At 53.0% G+C, this 22,229-nt stretch overlaps 1 protein-coding gene and 1 long non-coding RNA gene across 3 annotated transcripts; one reads left to right on the forward strand and one right to left on the reverse strand.

Annotated features, from left to right (window-relative positions):
- Positions 1 to 21,623, reverse strand: LOC130544379 (interleukin-3 receptor subunit alpha-like). Of its 2 annotated transcripts, none has more exons than XM_057315904.1 (12): positions 21,295 to 21,623; positions 18,523 to 18,623; positions 14,149 to 14,267; positions 10,786 to 10,906; positions 10,142 to 10,274; positions 9,881 to 10,056; positions 6,173 to 6,288; positions 4,421 to 4,447; positions 3,216 to 3,327; positions 1,622 to 1,727; positions 520 to 601; positions 1 to 259 (listed from the first exon to the last, which is right to left on the reverse strand). In XM_057315904.1, exons 2-12 carry the CDS (start codon positions 18,587 to 18,589, stop codon positions 185 to 187), a joined length of 1,134 nt encoding a protein of 377 aa, XP_057171887.1. In that variant the 5' UTR covers positions 18,590 to 18,623; positions 21,295 to 21,623; the 3' UTR covers positions 1 to 184. The 2 variants fall into 2 exon arrangements, with proteins under 2 accessions (XP_057171887.1, XP_057171881.1); XM_057315898.1 differs by having other exon boundaries at positions 1 to 389.
- Positions 1,192 to 4,605, forward strand: LOC130544381 (uncharacterized). The gene is made up of 2 exons (XR_008960619.1): positions 1,192 to 1,528; positions 1,633 to 4,605. It is a non-coding gene; the product is annotated as an uncharacterized LOC130544381 (long non-coding RNA).
- Positions 21,624 to 22,229: the final 606 nt, after the last annotated feature.

A 22,229-nucleotide genomic window follows, 5' to 3' on the forward strand; every position in this document is an offset into this window, starting at 1 on the left:
TGGGTGGAAATGGCGTTTATTTACAAAATGAGCCCACACAGCTGTTCTTTATCGTGGCAGCTCCACGGAGTGGGCACGGGGTGTCCCTCTCCCTCCGCAAACCCCCATACAATCATCCGTTGGTCCAAGGGCAACCAGGCTGTGCAGGCACCTGGCCATGCCGAGAAGGCGGTCTGGTCCTGCGTCATGTTTCTCCCAAAACCTGCACTTCCGCCACCGGGCAGTCCTCCCGGCTTGCTCTGCTGGCCTCCCAGGCCACCTGCGGGGGACGACGGGGCCAGGCAGAGCTGCAGACTCGCCAACGAGGGTACCCCTCCATCACCCTGAAAGCCGCAGGGGCCTGGCCAGTCCTGGGCACGCGGGTCGCTGGGGCTCCAGGCCTTGGCTGCCTGGAGGAGCGCCATGGGGTGAGCCTTCCCCAGCTTCCCGCCAGGGCCCACACACAAGGATCCTGCTCCCTGAGTGGGGCTGTGGCCACCCCGTCCCCGAACCACCCCCTCACCAGAAGCCAGGACGTACCAACTTGCTGCTCTGAAGATTGTCAATGGTGGGGTCTTTCATGTGAGGGATGGGAGGGAAGAGTTTCTGCAAAACCGAGTACCTCAGAGGACAGAGAGAACCACAAGCTCTGAATCCAGAACTCAGGGGCCTCCGGACGCCGGGATGGAGTGAGGACTCCAGCCCCAGTCCCTGGGTGGGTCTGGGCGGCTGGTCTCCACTGCCCGCCCCCACGGCCAAGTCCTACAGCCACGAGGAATGCTGGTCCGCAGGGGCAGAGTGCTGCATGTCCTGCCGGGGCCCATGCACCCCACCCCGACCCCTGCCACAGACCCTGGTCACGCTGGAGGCGGCCCTGGGGCTGCTGGCACCCACCGTGGAACCTGGTGCTCCCCACGGTTTCCACACAGACCGGTTTCCACACAGACCAGCGTCCCCTACCTGAGCAGGGCCCCTGGGCAGGGCGGCTCAGCCTGGAGGGGCTGGGAGGGGCGTAGGTGAAGCCAGAGGGAAGCCAGAGCCCCCAGGGACAGACCCCAAGGCCCCAGGGCAGGGCCTGGCAGGGTTCAGCACCCGGTCATTTGGGAGGCACCCCAGGGGCAGGAGCTGCTATCAGGAGGGAAAGGTCAGGATTGCCCGCCGTTGGCCTGCTGCCTGCTGGGGAGAGGGAGGAGGAAGAGGGGGAGGAAGAGAGGGGAGGAGGAGGGGAGGGGAGGGAAAGGAGGAGGAGGACGAGGAGGCTGGCTCCCAGAGTCACCCCTAAAGGATGTCGGGGCATGGGGAATCTGGGCAAGGGGTGAGCGCCGAACAGCGGGGACACATGGGGACAGGCGGGTGAGCCTGGCTGCAGCCCCGGGACTCGAGCTAAGGGTCTGAGGACGGAGGGAGGAGGGTCCTGAGGACGCTGCGTGGGGTCCCCAGCTTCTGGATTTCCGCGGGCAGCAGGGCCCAGAACAGGCTCATGTCTCAGAAAGACCGTGGGGACGCTTGCGGCTGCAGCCTGCGCCCTGGTGGTGTTGCCGTCCAGCAGGTAAGACCCCCACTCGGCCACGGCGGGGGTGGGGTGGGGACGGGGACAGCGCCCTGCCCGGAGGCCGGCGAGGTCATGGGGCTGCGCGCTCACCTTCCGCACAGCACGACCGCCAGCCCCAGAACCAGCAGCGTGGCCAGCACGCCCAGCGCAGACAACAGCCAGTCCCGGCGCTGCACGTCCTCCCCGACGTCGCACACTACGGAGGAGGGCGGACCGGCACGTGAGCAGGTCCCAGGGGTGCTGGTTGCACCCGGCCCCGAATGCTTCCCCAGGGGACCCCGAGAGGCAGCAGGCACTGGGGCGCGTCCAGGAGGGGACAGCGGCCACTTGCGCAGTGGACCGGCCGCACCGCCAGAAGACCGAGGCCCCCCAGCAGGCCCTATAGCTCTCCCTCAGGGCCGATCGCTAGTCCTAGACCGTGAGCATTTCCCTGCAGCCCGGCCAGTAGGGGGAGCACCGGGCGCACCGATCTGCAAAGACCTCAGGCTCCCCGGGGCGACAGCGGGGCCCTGTGGGGCGTCTGTGAGTTTTCTGGGGCTGCCACAACCAAGTCCCACAGACAGGGCGATTGGAACAACAGATATTTCTGGTTTCATTGTCCTGGAGGCTGGAAGTCTGACATCCAGGCGGGACCGAGGCTGGTTGCACCTGAGGTCTCTCTTCTTGGCCTGTAGACCCCGTGTTCTCCCCGTGTCCTCACGCGGTCGTCCCTCTGTCTGTATCTGTGTTCTCACGCCCTCTTCTTTCAAGGACCCCAGTCCTACGGGATCAGGACCCACCCTAATCTCATTTCACCTTAACCACGTCTTTAAAGACCCCATCTCCAAAGACAGTCCCGTTCTGAGGTCTTGGGGTTGAGGACTTTAATATATAAACTGGGGGGGCACATTTGAGCCCACGGCAGGGGGTCTTTGCAAATGTAATCAAGTAAATGTGACGTCCCAGTGGAATAGGATGGGCCCTAATCCAATGACTAGTGTCCTTATAAAGAGAGGAAATTTGAACACAGAAACACACAGAGGAGAAGCCGCCTGAGGACAGAAGCAGAGATGGGAGGGACACGGCCACCAGCCAGGGACGCCTGGAGCCCCGGAAGCTGGAAGAGGCAGGAAGGACCCTCCCCTGGAGCCTCAGGAGGGAGCACGGCCCTGCCCCACCTGGATCTCAGACTCTAGTCTCCAGACCTGGGAGAGGATGGATTCCTGTGTTTTTAAGCCCCGTCCACCACGTGGGGTCATTTATTGCCGCAGGACCCGAGTGACCAATTTTCCTACATGCTACCTCCGAAACAGGACGTTCTTGGGGAGCCCAGGAGGAGGGTCTGGTTTCAGAACAGTTCAGGGAGAAATGGCAGCTCTTATTTGGGGGGAAATCCTTCTCATCAGGCCCAGGGACCATATTGGATAAAAGAGGAACCCGTGTGCCTGCTGGCAGAATTGTTATTAACAAGCCATGGGGGCTCTAGCTGGGGGTCTGCCCTCCCATGGGCTGAGCACAAGGTGCAGGGTCAGCTGTTGTCTTCAGAGCCCTCTACGGGGACACAGAAGCGGGTGGAGCTCGATCCCTGCGCCTCTGGTGGCAGAACATCGGAGCACGCAAGGGGTCCGTGCTCCCTTGCCCAGGGGTGGTGCCCCCCAGGTCCAGTGCACACGAGGGAGAGGAGGTGAAAGGGCGCCCCACTCACCAAAGTGTTGGGGGGCACTCCATTCGCTCCAGGTGTTGCGGAAGAAACCTTTCACCTTTAGTCTCGCCATGTAGTTTCCGGGATTGTAAAGCGCGAAGAAGTTTTCCTGGAGCTGCGGTTCAAAAGGAAAGAAGGAAAGGCCGCTGCCAGTTGGTGAGGAGACAGTGGGGCCCTCTCATGGGTGGAGTGGGTCCTCCCCCAAACGCGTGCGTGAGCGTTCTCGCCCCGCAGGGCCTCAGAAGCTGGCCTCCTTTGGAAACAGGGTGGAAGCAGGTGCAATCAGTTAGGAAGAGGTCAGCTGGGGTAGGGGGGCTGTAACCCATTAGCACCGGCACGCTCACAGAAAGGGGGAATTTGACAACACACACGCACAGAGGGAGGACCGTGTGGTGACGGAGGGTCGCAGCCACACGCCAAGGAGCCCTAGAAGCTGAGAGAGAGAGAGGCCTGGAACAGACGTTCCCTGGAGCCTCCAGGGGGAACGAGGTCCTGCCCCATCTGCATCTCGGACATCTGGTCTCCAGGACCCGGAAGGAATAGAGCTGTGTTTTAAAACCCCCACTCTGCGACCCTTGTTAAGGCAGGTGTCCCTCCACCAGGGGAGCTAATACAGCCGCCCCAAGGAGAGCAAACCCCTGACCAGCCTCTATCAGGGAAGAGGGGCCCAGGCCCTGGAGCCCCCTACCCTTCTCAGCCCAGGCTCTTGGAGTCCAAACAAAAATGCTCTTTGCAATCACTGGGAGGTAAAGAATCCGCGGATGCCCCCAACGAGGCCAAGACTATGGTGTCATGACTGGGTGTTGTGCACTGCATGGGGCCCTGAAGACTCTTGCATGATGACTTCCTCCCCCGTCCCCCGCTCCCCAAGAAAGATATGTCCCCTCCCCAGAATCTGTGGTCGGGACCTTCATTTGAAAGTAGGGGGTTTGCAGATGTGCTTACGTGAAGGAACTCAGGATGAGCCCATCCTAGATCAGGGTGGCCCTAAGTCCAAGGACAGGTGTCCTTATAAGGGACAGAAGAGGAGACACAGACACAGAGGAGAAGCCACATGAGGACAGAGCTGTTTCCCCTCTTCACGGACTCCTGGAGATTGCCCGATGGGTGACCGGGGCCCACACGCAGAGTCGGGCACCTCGGAGCACCCGGACAGGAAGAAAAACACACAGCCTGCAATTTGTGACGCCCCATTCAGGGACACTCACCTTCTCTGTGTAGGCGGGATCGCTGCCCTACAAAGCAAGAGTGGACATTGGTGGGTGTCTGATGCTGTCCCCTGATGAAGGCCCTTGTTTGAGCCCTTTTAGGTTTATACAGAAACGGAGTACAAAATAAGCAGTGATCGAAACTAAATGTTCAATATAATACATAAATAAATATGAATATAAAAGAGGGATTAACTAAAATATACCTGGTCTTTTGTTTTTTTAAACAGAATTAATAACCTTTATCCTTCTAAGCAGTTTTACGGAAACAAAAACATTAAGTTTAATCACTAGTTGAATATAAATAATAAATAAATTTACAAAGAAGTAAAGCAGCATAATACACGTTAAGTCAACGACTGAGTATGAAATACTAATCAGCTCAAAACATTTTGTCATTTTCTTTTAATTTATAGACATACATTTTTTTAAGTGTATTTATTTATAGTCTGTAGGCCAAATGGGGGCTTGAACTCAGGACCCTGAGAATAAGAGTCACATGCTCCACTGACTGAGCCCGCTGGGCGTCCCCATATTTGATCATTTTTTGAGATAACTCCGTTCAGGCATAATTTGCTTGAGCAAACCACGCATTGAGAGCACAGGATTTGGTGCGTGTTGAGAAACGTTGTGTACCTAAAACCACGATAGCGCTCCCGTCACCCCCAAATTTCCCTGTGCCCCTCTGCCATGCCTTCTTCCCCACACACACCCAGAGCACCCGTGTGTCACTCCCCATAGATCATTCTGCATGTTCTATGCTTCGGTATATAAATGAAATCCTCCAGGGTGGACCTTGAGTCTGGCTGACCTTCCCTGGGGGACCGTATTCCAGAGTGTGGATATATTTTGTTTGTCCCTTCTCTTGGGTCGTTCCCAAACTCAGCTGCTATGAACACGCAAGTCCCCACTTTGGTGGGCTTATGTTTTTTCTTGAAAGGATATGATTTTATCCTGGGGCTTACAATACGGAGAATGTTCAACCACGAGGGACATCTCAGAGAAGAAGGAGCCACGTGTTTCATTTTAAATGGCCACCAGCGAGTCGTAAGCAAGTGTGGCAATCCACTGGGTGACAGCCTCATCCAGCCTTGCTGTGGCCAGACTTTGTCATTTTAGCCAGTCTAAGGGGGTGTGGAGTGGGCTCTCCCTGTGGTTTGCATTTCTCTGGCACCTTTTCATATGTTTATGTGGACAAATACATCTTTGGGAAAGTGGCCTTTGGGAAAGTGGCTGTTTCAACTTCTTGCCCTTTGTTTTTTTTCATACAGTTGTTTGTCTTCTTTGTGTTGACTTGGAAGCCTTTCTTATCCACCCCAAACAGGAGTCCTTTGACAGACAAATATGCACCTGGTTTCTTCCATCTGGGACCTACTTTTTCAATGTTATCTCTGTTTTTTGAATAGCCAACATTGTTACTTTTGCTAAAGCTGATTTTTTCTTAGGGTTTCTTTATTTTCTTTTGATGATTTTCACACACACACAAAAGGTTACATGATTCTTTTTTTTTCAGTTTTTTTGTGTTAACATTCTTTATTCTTATGTGGGATTTAGTTTCTATTTATGTTTTTATTTATTTTAAAATTTACTTCACTATTATTTTTTACTCCATTTTTGTGTTTATTTTTAAAAGACTAAAATTTTTTTTATTCATATTTGTGTGTGTGTGTGTGTGTGTGTTTTATCTGCCTCCAAAACCTTGCCGTACAGATTCTAGAAAATCTAGATTTGCCAGCCAGGACAAGCATTTACCTTTTGTATTTGAAGTTCATACTCATATCTGCGATTGAAGTGACTTGACACTTTCCATTCCATCATCGAATATGACTTATTACACGTGCCAGTGATATTGGGTGGATTTAATTTCTCTAGGACAGGAAAAAAAAACCAAAAACAACACTTCTATGAGTAAAACAAATGAACGTCCCCTCCCCTACCCAGAAGATACTTTAAAACAGGTTTCCTAGAAATTTAGGGTGGTGGGACGGAGAGGAAAATGTCATTCCAAGGTGAAAGAATGGGCAAATATCAATATAGATGCATGACTAAATATGTTGAGATATCTATCCTCTTAAATTAGCCTTGGGTCTAGCTGCTCAGATGCTAACCTGTGAGAGACCTCACCCACCCTGAGACCCTTCTGAAAGGCGCTCTTCAGGTCTGTGCCTCCAAAGTCCCCAGGTCTACACCTGATGCTTTCCTTTGGCCGCAATTCCACTGTTCTCCGGCAGAAGGAGGAAAGCCTCCTGCACATGTGGACTCCCTCCTTCCCACCGGACAGTCTGCTCAGTGCTTGGCAGCCTGGCTCGCTCCCCACCCTGCACAGGGTCAGTCCCATTTCCAGTGCCCTTGGCCGGCCAGCTGCACTCCCGGAAACATCTGCCCCTGCCTCCTCGCCTCCCCGAGACCCCGCCTGCTGCAGCCAGCTCCTCCCCGGATGTCCTGTCGTCCCTTCTGGGCGCTGGGACCCTTCTGGCCGTCCCTGCTTGGGCACTCTGCCCTCTGCCCTCCCTCTGGGCATTCAGCATGCTCTGACTCCATGGCTTCACCAGCTGCCTATGTGAGCACGTCCGAATCTACTGGGAGCCCAGCCCTGGGTCTTCACCTGCCTGCACAGGCGGTCCACCTGCATGGCTGGCTGAAAGCTCACTATAGAGCAGTCCCCGGCTCTGGGTCCCCTCCCCCTCTCTCCCTTCCTCTTGCTCTTCTTCCCCACTCTCCCTCTCCCTCCTCTGCCTCCTCTCCTCCCTTTCCTCTTCTCCATCTTTGACGTCACCCTGCCCCCAGCCTCCCTCAGTCCCTCCCCCGTCTACCTCAGCAGCACCCACAGAAACCATCCGTGATTCCATCCCTTGAAATAGTCTCAAAACCAGCTCCCCTCCCTCCTCCCTGCAGCCATCCAGGCCCTGCCCATGTGTGGCCATTTTGCAGTGGGACACCCCCACCTGCTCCCCTCAAATGGCCTTCTCCTCTCACAAGCAGGAGACAGGGCACGCGGCTGCTTGGGAAGACGCACCCATTGGCAGGGCCGGAGAGTGAGGCCAGGAATGCGGGGGCACCCCAAAGTCCAGGTGGGTCAGTCCTGCTGGGGAACAACCCTGGACACAGCCCAGAACCCGCCTGCTAGGAGCCACCCAGCCCAGGCGAGGGAGCAGAGTTACCCACCAGGCCCTCCAACTTTGGGCAGAGTGCTCATGTCCTCCCTGCCTCTGGGCTGAAAGGCTCCAGTCACAACATAACACCCACAGGCAGGGTCCCCTTGTAGACCTATGGCTCCTTGTGGGAGGAAGGGCCAGGGTCAGGGTGAAACGTGAGTCACTTTCTAAAGAGCTCTGCAGTGAGGGGAATGGTCACCCCCAAATGGTACATCCGTATCAAATCCTTAACACCTGTGAATGGGATCTTGTTTAAAAATAGGGTCTCTGCAGGGATAGTAAGTGAAGGATCTTGAGATGATGTCCTCCTAGATCAGGGAGGCCCTAAATCCAATGACAGGTGTGCTTAAAAGACACAGAAGAGGAGACACAGACACAGAGGAGAAGCCACGTGAGGACAGAGGCAGAGACGGGAGGGATGTGGTCACCAGTCCAGGGACACCTGGAGCCCCAGAAGCTGGAAGAGGGAAGAATGACCCTCCCCTGGAGCTTCTGGAGGGAGCACAGCCCTGCCCCACCTGGATCTCAGGGGTCCTGCCCCGCCTGGATCTCAGACTCTGATCTGCAGGGCTGGGGGATAAATTCTGGTACTTAAAGCCTCACGGTTTGGGATCATTTCTTAAGACAACAATTAGGAACTAATAAACCACCAGGGCCCGATTCTCTTGGTGTCCACGGGCACCGTCCATGACCCTCTTCAGCAGCCACCCTGCAGGCCTGAACATGGCCCACCCCAGCACAGAGCTGTGTGTGACGGATGTCCTTGCACATGGTCCCAGGCTTGGGTCCATGCTCTCCTGGCGCCATGTTGAAATTGCTAATAATGTTCTTGTATTCATTTCCCACAGCAGCCACCACAACAAGGTACCACAAACAGGTGGCTTGAACCATAGAAATATGTCCTCTCACAGTTCTGGAGACCAGAAATCTGAAATCCAGGTGTCCCCAGGGCTGGTTCCTCCTGGAAGCTCAGAGGGAGAATGTGTTCCAGGCCCCTTTCCCACTTTGGGTGGCTGCTGGTGATCCTTGGTGTTCCTGGGCTATAGACTCCTCACCCCTACAACCTCCCACGGCTTTCGCATCTGTCTTTGGGTTGGCCTCTGGGTCTCCTCCCTTTCTTCTAAGGGCCTCCCTATAACAAGTGCAAAGACCCTATGTCCCCATAAGGTGGCATTCACAAGTGCCAAGCTTTTGGAGGGACAACAGGCATTTTTGACCTTGTGTTCCTGGTGGGATAATGGAGCACGCACTGGGGGCATGGAGCCCCCAGTTCCCATTGGACACCTCCCCACCACGCTCTCAGACACCCACTGCCCCACCACACTGACCACTGTCTCCTCCCACCCCTGCTGGGTGCTGGGGTGAGGACGCAGGGGTCCGGGTGGGAGCATGCATTGAGTTGCAGGTGGCCTTGGACACGGTCTGGACGTACCAATGAGGGCCCTGTGTCTGAGGGAACAGCGTCCAACCAGTACCAATAAAACACAGCAAGTTACTTCAAAAGATGGGTGTCCACAGTCAAAGGGAGAGCCCCCCTGCTTTTCAAACAAGAGGCCTTTTTCCTTTTTCCTTTCTGCACCACGTCTCCATTCCCATAGCCGGCCACGTGCTTCCTTACCCCACGTGCACTAGCCGGGGTAGGCCCAGGCTTCCAGAGGCTGAAAGCCATCACAATTCAGGGACGGGTCCTGTTTAAGGAAATGGATAGCGACACAGCTTTGCTATGATGGGGTTTGTGTTCCAGAAACCCGTTGGCGTATGAATGCAGGACACCTTCACCCCCCTCCCCGAGCCTGATGACGGAGCCATGTGTCCCGTGTGTTATGGGAATGCTCCAGAAGCAAGCGGGGTTCCTTACTTAGATGCAACGAACTCATAGCCGCTGCTGGGAGCTGAACGCATGTCATGCCCAAATGCACAAGCCCTGACCCCCACTGGGATGGCATTTGGAGGTGAGTCTCTGGGAGGTAATTAGGGTTACCTGATGTCATGAAGGTGGAGCCCCCATGATGGGATTCGGGTCCGTGTAAGCAGAAGAGAACGGAGCTCTCCTTCTCTCCCTCGCCCCCCATGTAAGGTCTCAGTGAGAAGGCTGCCATGTGCAAGCCAGGAAGGGGAATCCTCAGCAGGAGCCAGATCTGCCAGCCCCTTGGGGTCGGGCTTCCAGCCTCCAGAACCGTGAGAAATCAGTGTGTCATTTCAGCTGGCCACTGGGGGTTATTTGGTTGGGGTCCCCTGAGCTCAGACACCAGCATCCCAGAGCCAAGGGCACAACCCGAGAGCCGTGTCCTCGACCTGTACTCACCAATTTCTGATAATTCGACAGTACGGTCCGAGCAGGGGATCGTGGCACGTTGGCTGGTGCCTCTCACCAGAATCTGGAGCTGTTTCTCCAATCTGGGGACGTCATTGAAATGACACCGGACGTGTTTCCCCCGATTGTCCCTTTCATAATGCGGACACTCCTGCTCCCTGCGGGTCCTTCGGCAAGGAGAGAGCACCCAGCAATGACCCAGCAGCCCCACGTGCCCAAGGAGAGTCCCGCCGCGCCCGCAGCCACACCTACCACAGGTGCTGCCTGTACAGGCGATACTGGATGTCACTGGGGGCCTCCCTGCCCACCTCCCAGCTGCACGTCAGGAAGTCCATGTCGTGCACCCAGCAGTCCAGACGTTGTGCAGATGCCCCAGGGTTTCCTTCTGAGCTTGCAAAGATGGTGGAATAAAAGCAAATCCCCTTTAAGAGGGATGTTAGGATTTCTGGGTCCTTGTGAATTCACACACAGTTTCAGGGACAAACACAGAGCTATCCCGTGGAGGCTTGACCCATTTTCCCGCTATGATAACCCCTGGAAAACATGATTGTGCAGTATCTCCAACCGGATGTCTACACCCATACGCTCAGGATACAGGACAGTCTCATCCACCAAGGGCCCCCCAGATGGTCCTTTTTTGCCTCACCCCCTTCCCTTCTGTCCGTCCTCACTCCCACCGAACACTCACCTATTCTGCATTTGCACACTTCCTCAACTCACGAAGGTCCCACAAAGGAAATCCTCCTGCATACGTGATGCCCTATGGTCGTAGGCTTTTTTTTTTTTTCCCCACTCACTGCAGGTCCACCCAAGCTCAAAGTCACGGTTTGTGCATCCCAAAGACCAACCAATGACGGACAGCAAACCAAACCCAAAGATGAACATGTTCCCCTCACCTTGCAGAGGATACTGAATCCCCATCAAGAACGGTGGGCCTTTGGTCAAGGAGACGGTGAAGTTTTTCACTTCACATGAGGAAAGCACTTGGAACTGGCAGTAACGGTTGTTGTTGATGGCCTGACAGAGAGAGAACCACTTACTCATTGTTGAGAGAACACACATAGAGTCATGCTGATGATATTCAGATTTAACAACAACAACAACGATAACTATGGCAACAAAACCGTAAGTCTCCCAAGAACCTTGGAAGATGACATGGTACAGGATTTGGGCCAGGGGTGGGCAATGGTGGAAAAGTAAGCACTCGCTTTATAGATTCCATGCAATCTTCATCAAAACCCCAGCAATTTATTTTGTGACGATCAACAAACCAGAGATGATGTATGAATTACTGGTTGGTGGAGAGGGAGGGAGAGGTGAACAGGTGGGACACTGGATTTCTTTTTTTTTAGGGCAGTGACATTGTTCTGTATAATATGTATCATTCTCCGTTTTTCGAAAGTCACTAAATACACACACCAAGAATGACCCCTCGGTAGACTACGCAGTCTGGGTGAGGATGATGCGTCCAAGAATGTTCATCAGTGGTAAGGACGGTGCCATCTGGTAGGGAGGCTCATAGCGGGGAAGCCGCGCATGTGTGGGGGCGGGGAGTTGGGGGCCGTATAGGAAATCTCTATACCTTCCCCTCAATTTTCCTGTGAACCCCACCCTGCTCTGGAAAAAAGTGAAGTTTATTATTTTTTTAAAACTATACAAAAATAGGGGCGCCTGGGTGGCACAGCAGTTAAGCGTCTGCCTTCGGCTCAGGGCGTGATCCCGGCGTTATGGGATCGAGCCCCACATCAGGCTCCTCTGCTATGAGCCTGCTTCTTCCTCTCCCACTCCCCCTGCTTGTGTTCCATCTCTAGCTGGCTGTCTCTGTCAAATAAATAAATAAAATCTTAAAAAAAAAAAAACTATACAAAAATATGTATAAAATAATTCCGCTTCAAATAAATAAATACATTCATTTACAAATAAATGAATATTTCATTCATGAATTCCATTAGGAATAAATCAAACCCTTTTCTGAGGCTCGGATGATAAAAGAGATTGGCACGGAAAAGCTAGGAAAAAGAGAAAACAAAAATCGAAAGTCCCATGGAATAAAAATGAAAGGAAAATATTTATCAAGCTCATGATGAATTCCAGCATCGTACCTGCATTGTATAATACATGAATAGAAACAGAGAACAGTGTGAAGCCCTGAACGGATTAATGAGCAGAAAGTTATTATTTTTTTTTAAGATTTTTTTTTTAAGTCATCTCTACACCCAAGGTGGAGCTCAAACTCATGAGCCCCTGCCGTCTAGGGTCACACGCTCTACCAACTGAGCCAGCCAGCGCCCCCACTTGGTGGAAATTGTAATTAATAAATGAAGAGAACCTTTACCTAGGTAATCATATCTACAACAGATTCAACCAGACTGGTTGTTAAACACGAATTAACACAACACATCTGAGGCTCTGGGGAAATGTGCTTTAGTGTGGTTTTCAGCACTGATCTAAAACTTCCTTGGATAGTTCAGGTGAGGCTCGTAAGCATAGTCACTGTGTTTTCTCCGAGGAACTTGGGTTCCTAAAAGGAAGAACGGCAGAATGTGGGGTAGACGGGTGTTTTCCCAAACCTGCCATAGCTGTGCTGAGTGCTGCCTCTGAGGACCGCCAGCAGCTGGAGGATGGGGGTCCTCATGTATGCAGACCATTGAAAGGGGAGAAAGAGACTCACCCACTAAAAAGGGGAACCCATCTCTGTTGAGGACAAACACACCAAACTGAATGGTTCAACACAACATTTACCCATTTGGCCAAGAGCGAAATGTTCAAGTAGCGTAGATACATGAGAAAACTGGACAAACACACAAAGACCATTAACAAAACAGAAATGAATTCCATTTAGGGAAAACCAACAGCAGATGACAGAATGACAACAGGGTCCAGTGGCTTCAAATAGTCCTCAGCAATTCTTTCTACGTCTTCAATACCGAAAAAAATATCAAGATCTCTCCTACATGCAATTTACGTGCATGGGCGTGGTGAAGTAGAAATTCAACTTAATTTTAGTGCATTTTGGAAACTGTGCTGACTCCATGCATGCAACACTCTATCTTCTCCACCGATTTGAAATATCATCTTAGTGGCATATAAAATCCACCCCACCCCCACCCACCATCAACGCATCCTTCTGCTTCCAGATTGTTCCATTTCTTTAATCTATCCACGCATCCTGTCAATCTGACACTTTGGGTAATCGTAGTGTCTCAGCACATTTGGAGACATCATGGAAAGGCAAATTCCAGATCACTACTGGTCTTTATCAACATTTCTTGGTTCTTCTGTAGCCTGCATTGTTGCAGATAGAGTTTAGAGTCAACTGGCCAAGCTCCAATGAAATCCCACCGAAGCTTGTCATGAACTGGATTGTGTCCCCCAAAATTCCTGTGATGAAACCCTCACCCCCCAGGGCCCAGACAGTGGTTGTATTTGGACTTTGGGTCTTTAAAGAGGGGATTAAGGTAAAATGAAGTCAGTAGCGTAGGCTCTGATCCCATAGGAAATGGGGCCCTTATAAGAAGAGGACATCAGGACGCAGACACACACAGAGGGATGACCACATGGAGACATAGAATGAACATAGTGTCTACATGTCCAGGAGAAAGGCCTCAGGAGGAACCAGTCTCAGCCCCGCCTGGATCTCAGACTCCCAGCCTCAGCCCCACCTGGATCTTAGACTCCCAGCCTCCAGGACTATGGGAAATAAATGTGTGTTGTCTGAGCCACGTCCTCTAGGGTATTTGTTATGGGGGCCCAGGTTGTGACCTGTATTGTATTAAATCTAGAATTATCTCAAGACTCCAAATTTATTCTCAAGGAAGTTAACAGGTGCCTCTTCCTCATGAGACACTATGAGCTGTGAATATCTTGTATGCTCACCATGGCCCACCCATGGGATCTGTCACAGTTCTCGAGACTTCTGAACCTTGGAAGATGACATGGTACAGGATTTGGGTGAGGGGTGGGCAATGGTGGAAGAGTAAGTACTCGCTTTCAGCTGGGCTTGGCTCTTGACCTACAATCCCTGAGCACACTTTCTCACCAACGCTCTCCAGGGGCACCATCTTGGACACGTACACATGGTGAACCCTGAGCTGTGGTGCGTAGAATAGACTCTCACCCCACATTCCACACCCAAGCCCGGAGTAGACCCCCCACATCAGTGATGCGAGAGCCGGACTTGACCTTGGGGCTCTGCTGGCTCTTCAGTCCCCGAAAGACACGGAAACCTCCGTGTGCCAAGCACAAGGAAAGTGGTTTACCTTAGTGATAAATTTTGAATTTATGAAACACATAATTTCAGAAACATTTCCATGGAGGTCCCAAGTCAATCTCTTTTCTCCCGGCTCCATCCTTAGGTTCTTAATCGGGGAATCGGGATCTGAAATGTTTAGAGGTCAGAGTTAGAAGAAATACTACGGATGCTTGAACCCTTATCGCCATGGGAATTTCCTTCTCCCCCCGAGTTCACCGACAGCCTCGGGAAGCAGAATTCTACACGGACAAGGAATTGCCGGGAGCTGGGAGAGGCCGTCAGTCAACGGCGCCTTGTTCGTCTCATTAGCCCGCCCTCCCAGTGATAAAGGAAAAGAAAAACAAAAAACCGAAAGTTGGGAAGAACTGGATCATGTTGTGCAATCCCCGTTTCCGTTAAATGTACCTTTTATGACCACATCACTTTCCCCGAGAAGTGAGAACAAATTCTGGCTTACATACGTCCGTCAAAGTCTGCGATTGTGGAATGGGTTGCCAACGGCCATCAAAGAGGCATGTTTTTACTCTTGTGCTCAACTTTTGAAATACAAGGCACGGTCATTCGAATGACATTCATGGCCTTTCACAGTTCACAGGCATTTGGAGCCATTCTGACACGGCTGGAAAAGCTCTCCGAGTACGTCTGATTATGTTTTGAAGTGTAGTCAAACCACACCCATTGCTGCCACAGGGCTCCTGAGAGAAGGGGTCTCTAGTGGCAGACCACAGGGCTCAACATATCTCCTCAAAGGCTTGCCTGACGGTGTACAAGGCGCTGCGGAGTCATGTTTTGCCAATAACTCAAGTGTGTAAAGCGACACCAGACACTTGGTGAGATTTTATCGGACCCCCTTCAAGGACTTACAGGATGTGACTTTCCTAAACGTTCACAGAGTTTATAAACCATAAGTGCTGTGATTAGTTATCAAGATCAACAACCTTAGTTTCCTAAACAAGACCAAAGCATATCAACACCTTGGTTTCTGCCATTATTCTCTTCTAACATAGAAGGACAACTCATTTCATCATCATCATCCTCATAATCCATTTAGGGAAATTTCTTATAAGTTGAAAATTAATTCTTAATAGATCCTCATTTCATTTCAATTCAACTAGCCAACATATAGTACATCTTTACTTTCAGATGTAGTGTTCAATAATTGATCGACACCCTTTCATAGATTTTTTTTGAAGATTATATTCATTTATTTGTCAGAGAGAGAGAAAGAGAGAGAGAGAGCACAAGAGGGGGGAGCAGCAGGCAGAGGGAGAAGCAGTCTCCCTGCTGGGCAGGGAGCCTGATGCGGGACTCGATTTCAAGACCCCGGGGTCATCATGACCTGGGCTGAAGGCAGATGCTTCACAGACTAAGCCCCCGAGGCGTCCCTCTCTTAATAGATTCTTACGGTCCAAAATTTACACTCAGTTCTGCCAACACAACATTAAATATCGTGAAAACAGACAGGAAGGATGAAATCGTAAATATTAATGTTAGCATATTTTATCATATTTAACCTTATTTTTATAAATAATATAAGTGTATATAAATTATCAGATATTTAAGGAAAAAGTAATATCATGTGCACAAAAGTTCAGCATAGAAAGGAGGTCGACGGGAAATATTTTCTGACTCATTTTAAGGGGCCAGCATTATCCCGATGTCAAAATCAAAGATATTAAAAGTAAACTCGAGGCCAACACCCCTTATAAACATAGACACAAAATCCCTTCAGAAAATATTAGTAAATAAAATCCAGGAATACATAAACCTAGTAATACTTCATGAGCCAAGAGATTTACTCTGGGAATGCAAGGTTTCTTTAACAATCAACACAATTCACCCCCATTAACAGGAAAGAAAAAGAATGATCTTCTCCATAGAAGCAGAAAAGAAAAATTAACCAAACTTAACATCCATTTGGGATCAAGAAATCGCAGCAAACTAGGAATGGAAGAAAACTCCTGATAAATCTGTGAAAGTCTTTGAACTAATTCAGACTCGATGGTGAAAGACTAACCACTTCTCCTTAAGACCAGAACAAGGCAAGGCGTCTGGTTTCCACACTTCTATTCCACCGTGTGCTGGAACGACGGCCCCTCTTAATGCAGTGTGGCCACAGTTGAAGCTTTAGGGGGCTTCCAGCTTAGGAGGGAAAATGTGAAAATTTTAGATTGCGTCAGCTGCCTCCTTCAGCCTTCTGCTCCTAGAAAGCAGCTCACTTCCTACCTGTGGTCAGCGATCCTAGAGTACCCTCAGGCCTGAAGTGACCGCAAAGGCGGCAGCAGCCTCTGCCTGGGGGCAAGACAGGCAAATCAAACGCAGGAACCGGGAGAAGAGCCCAGACAACGCCCAGTCCTGGGGGCGATAGGCTCAGAAGTGGCTGAAGCCCCTGCCCTTCCCAGACCTCCTGCATCTCCCAGCCTCCTGGGCGTGGAGTGTGGCCGTGTGACTGAGTTCTAGTCCAAGAAATTGGACACAAGAGATGGTGGTACTTCCAGTTCTCACCCATAAACGCTCCTGGAGGAGCTGAAGGACCTTGGATCTTGGAATAAAATATTTGGGACAGAACCACCTGTTGTGAGTCCCACGGTAACCCCTCAACATTCGTTGTGGAGTCCCAACGCCCAGGACCTCACAATGGGACCTTATTTGGAAATGGGGTCATTGCAGGTGTAATTAACTAAGATGGGGTCATCCTGAAAGAGTGTGGACCCTAACACAATGTGACTGGTGTTCTTATCAGGAGGGGACATTTGGACACAAACAGACACGGAAAAGAAGCCACGTGAAGACAGAGGCAGTGATGGGAGGGATGCGGCCATCAGCCCAGAGACACCTGGAGCCCCAGAGGCTGGAAGAGGCAGGAAAGACCCTTCCCTGGAGCTTCTGGAGGGAGGATGATTCTGCCCTGCCTGGATCTCAGTGGTCCCGCCACGCCTGGATCTCAGTGGTCCTGCCCCGCCTGGTTCTCAGCGGTCCCTGCCCCACCTGGATCTCAGTGGTCCTGCCCCGCCTGGATCTTAGATGTCTGGTCTCCAGAGCTGGGAGGGATAAATTAAGGCCCCCAGACTATGGTATTTTGTTCTGTCGACCCACACAGACTCGAATAACTGCCTTCAGAAGAGAAATACCTTCCTCTCCCTCCCCCACAAAACATCTGAATTCCACCCCTATTTGAGGAAGGAATCAACATCTCACGGGTTATGCAATCTTGTGGCTGTCACCGCAGCTAACATCCTCCGGACTGTTGCAAGCACCAGGTGGGCACCCTCCAGGGCTCTTGCAGAGCCTATCATGCCTGTGACCTGGAGCTCAGCCCACGTCTGTGTGCCGTGGGAACCCCGCGTGGAAAGCACGCAGCTGGCCCCTCTCTCGGGTCCACTGCTGACTCAGGAAATTCCTTACGGCGGTTGGCGTCCATGCAGACACCCCTGCAGGTCAGCGTGGACCTTCAGAGACGTTAGCAGCCCCGTCTTCCTCGTGGCCTTGGGCGCACTCAGGGCCCGCAGCCCAGCTAAGTCAACGCTCTGTGCTCCATACTGGAGTCGAGGGCATGGGCTTCCCTGGGGTTCCCGCGCCCTCCAGCAGCCGACTGGCTCCCCGGGACATTCCCTGGTGCACGTTCATCGGCTGCTGCTGTCCCCTGAGCTCAATCGGACGGCGACAGTCGAAAGTGGCCACCGATGGCTCGGGGATTGTAACCAACATCTTCTCATTTCATCACTTCTGGTTACCATGGAATCTCATTATCCTTCATGGAATGATCTCCTATTCCCCATCATCATGATGCAATATCGTTATGAGCCACATGGAGGGCAAGGAGACCGTACTTTGCCGCACGTGGCCTTCTTGGGTGCATGTCTGTGGCCACACGTTCCCTTCCTATAAGGACACCAGTCCTGCTGCATTAGGACCCCACCCTGATGGCCTCATCTCCACTTAATTCCATCCCTAAAGAGTCCGTCCCCAAACACAGTCATATTCACGGGTTCTGGGGGCGAGGGCTTCCAGGAAGGACCTTGGTGGGGACACAAGTCAGGCCACACCCATCGTCTTTCCTGTGATCCCATCTAGGAAGGGGAGATACAGGTCAAACACAATTTCGCACAATTTCAGGACCAGGGTGGGCGACGGATCCTCGCATCCGAGCTACATCGAAAGGTCAGCACCTCGAGCCTTTTGCACTCAGTATCCCGGCTGTGAGATTTACCGTGACAGCGTTGCACGATGATCCCATTGGCGGGAGCGGGGTACGGGGCACATGGGCCGTCGCTGTACCACCTCTTATGGGCGCCGGTGGATCTATAATGACCTCGACCTCGAGTTTAAACAACGAACCACCTCGACACACCCCCACACCGCACATGGGTTTTCGTCCTACCTTCCTCCGTTTGCAGCAGACCCGAGACAGACGACGTCAGACACACCGCGAGCCACAGCAAGGCCATAGCGATCCGGCTCCCACGGCACGGAGGCCACGTGCTGGAAGAGGAGGGACAGTTAGCGTGTGGGAGGGAGGAAGGTGAACTTTGGGAAACTCCCGCTCGCGAGCATGGAGCTCCTTTCAGGAGAGAAGGCTCTGGGTATGTGCATGTGTGTGCATTCATGGACACACGTGTGCCTGCACATGCATTTGCAAACAGCTGTGTGCACGTGCGTGCATTCATGGACACACATGTGCCTGCACATGCATTTGCAAACAGCCGTGTGCGCGTGCGTGCATTCATGGACACGCGTGTGCCTGCACGTGCATTTGCAAACAGCCATGTGCGCGTGCGTGCATTCATGGACACACGTGTGCCTGCACATGCATTTGCAAACAGCCGTGTGCGCGTGCGTGCATTCATGGACACGCGTGTGCCTACACGTGCATTTGCAAACAGCCGTGTGCACGTGCATATATGCACACACAGTCACGTGCATGCATATGCATGTCTGTGTGTGGGTGTGCTCGCACATACGCATGTCCCGCGTGTGTGTGCCTCTGTGGGTATCCCTGTGTGTGTCACCCTGCTTTTACGGACTTGCACCCTGAGGTCTGCGCATGCTCTTGGCTCCAGCCTCATGCAGCAACCGGGAAAGCACACACCACACATGGTACCAGGAAACGCTACCATGACAAAGGACTGGAAGGAAGTGTAATTAAAAATATAAAGTGAACACAGATTGAACTTCCTGAACAGGCAGAGTTACGGTAACTGAACTATGCATGGTCCCAGGACCTTCTCAGGGTCCCCAGGAAGCCCCCCTCCTCAGGCTGGCTCTCTAGGACCCTCACCTGCGTAGCCAACCTCCTGCCCCCACCGGGACCATCAGCAACTAGGTCTCCTGATGGGCCCCCAATCCTCCCCACCGTGTCATCATCGGCAAACACCATTAGTGGCCTGGGGCCAGCCCTCTGTGCCCCTCACTTTCGCCCACAAAACGTGCCCCCTCTACACCATCCCATCTGGACAATCTCAGCCAGGATTTAGAAGCTGGGACTTCAGACTCCTCTCTCGTCCTGGGCATTCACAGCCCCCATCACGGGACCCCACATGGACCCCACCGGGGGTCTCTCCCGCTCTCACGGTTCAGCCTTGGGGCTGCAAGATTTCCCGTCTCGACAGCAGGGCTGACAACGATCTCCAGCAAATGTGAACTCTTGCACAATCTGATAGTGAAAGTGCTTTTTCCCAACCCGGGGAGCACGCCCGAGGGACCCCTTCCCAGGAGAGGGGAACGGCGACATCCAGAATTGCATTTCGGCGGGGGGCGCCCAGGAACAGGTGTCTTGCACTCGAATCGTAATACAGGGATGAAGGTGAGGACAGAGAGGCGTGAGGCTCAAAGTTTCCCGGGGGCCCCCCCAACTCATATTCACCATCGGCCATATTCATAAAAGGTCAGTGCAGGAAATCCACGATGGGGAAGAGATCGGAATTTTTAAACAGAACGGCCTGGGACTCGTCGTTAGTTACTGAAGACAGTTGACTTTCGGCTGCAGACGCTCAGACAGGGTGGGTCCCGATGTGGACACGAATGTCTGGGGGTCTGGAGCCCCCATTCGGATGGAGCTGACGGCCAGCCCAGCGGAGGGGCGAGGGGTGCTCACCCTAGAGAGGGCTCCCCCAACCGAGGTCCTCAGTGTCCCCGTCTGGAGTCATCACCTATAGGACCTTGGTCCTCACAGGACCCGCTCAGAGGGAGTTCTGGGGTGACCCCCAGTCATTTGCATTTTAAAAAATGTATCTATTAATTAATTTTTTATTGAGGTGAAATGCACATCCCGTAAAAGTCAGGCTTTTCGCTCTTTGCTCAGCGGGGAGCCTGCTTCTCCCTCTGCCCCTCCCCCCGCTCATGCTCTCTCTCTCTCTCTTTCTCTCTCTCCCCTAAATAAATAAATAAAATCTTTAAAAAAAAAAATGTATCTCAGGGGGCATCTGGTGCATTCTTCACCTCTGTCCGGCTCCAGAACGTTCCATCCGGCTGAAAGAGACCCCATCCGCATGAACTGTCACCGCCCTTCCCCGCCCCAGGGCCGGACAGCCACGAACCCACTTTCTGTCTGTGCCTTTGCCCGTTGTGCACGTTTTCCAATAAGTGGGATCACGCACGATGCGGCCTCGTGCGTCTGCTTCTCTCGCTGACCGCGGTGTCCTCACGGTCCTTCCGTGGGACCCAGGCGGCAGAGCTCCGTTCCTTTTCGGGGCTGAATCCTATTCCCCTGCGTGGACGGAGCACGTTTCGTGCACATTTGGGGCACGGTGCATAGCGCACCTGTAAGGGATTTGCGCTTCACGATCGCTCCGAGCCCCCAGCAGCTCCACGCCGGGAACGAGCCGCCCTGCCCGCCCCGTACCCGACCTTCTCCGGAAGACGCGGCACTGGAGTCTCGTGCATGCGCTTGCACTTTTCCAAGAGCCACGTCAAGAAAGGGGACGGGGTGGTGGAAGCCCACGTTCATGCTCGATTCTGTGCGCCGCTGCACGTCCAGCCGGTCAGCACGCCAGCATGGCCTGGCTGTCCCTGGCGGCTCCTGGCGCCCTCAACAGCATCCTTACATGTCGTAAACCCTTCGGACCCTGGGGCCAGTGCCCAGGCGAGATGCACCGCGGCTGGAGCGAGCCCCATTCCAATGCCTCTTGCCCCTCCCGGGGCTCAGGGGTCTTACCTGGGCAGCAGTGAAGGTCCCGGTGGGACAGGCAGCCGGCCTGGGGAGGGGGGGGATCTGGACCCCAGACTCCTCTGTCTGTGTCTTCTTCCCAGCTGTGCTGGAGGAAGTGTCCCCAAAGAGAAAACAAAGCTGGCTGTCCCTTCTCAGCGTTTTTATGGTCTCGGCCAGGGGCCCCACCCCTAAAACCCAGACCCAATGAGGCTCGGGGTGAGGGCGGGGGTCGGTGACCCGGTGGAGAACCCCGTGCCTGTGTCTGTGTCTCTTCTCTCGAAGCCAGGGTCAGCCACTGTACTTTCCCTGGAATGACTCCCCTTTTCTTTCAAAACTGTTATTTTCCTGTTCTCATTTCTCCTTGCGTGTTCCTCTTTGTTATAATCCTAATTACCGCTCGCCATCCAGGCCCGGCTTGGGCAACTTCCTGGCATCGCTGATTATAACCCACACACACCAGTGGCTGGGTGGAGGGCTCCCGGCCGTCTTACGTCCAGGGCCCAGGCAAACGCTCTCCCCCGTGCCCCCCCCTCCCCCCACCGGAGACAGTCCCTGGTTAGGACCCTGGGTCCTCGCTGAGGGCTTTGTCCAGGGTCAAATGCAGCCCGTCCAGCGGCAAGTGACCTCCAGCTTTATTTCCAGTTGCAATGGCCCCATGCTCAGCCCCTGCTGCACGGACCCCCTTCCGGGGCAGGGACTGACCCCTTGTCTTCACCCCACTCACGCCGGTGACAACACACCAGCTCCCCACCTGCACGGACTTTATTTTGGAAAAGGGTCTTTGCAATCCCAAGTAAGTGAAGGATCTGAGATGAGCTCATCCGGGATCGGGGTGGCCCTAAATGCAATGACAGGTGTGCTTGTAGGAGACAGAGGAGGACACGCAGAGACAGAGAGGAGAAGCCACGTGACAGACGGGAATGACTCCCTCACGCGTGGCT

The sequence above is a fragment of the Ursus arctos genome, chromosome Y, assembly GCF_023065955.2.
Source record: "Ursus arctos isolate Adak ecotype North America chromosome Y, UrsArc2.0, whole genome shotgun sequence".
Taxonomy (NCBI): domain Eukaryota; kingdom Metazoa; phylum Chordata; class Mammalia; order Carnivora; family Ursidae; genus Ursus; species Ursus arctos.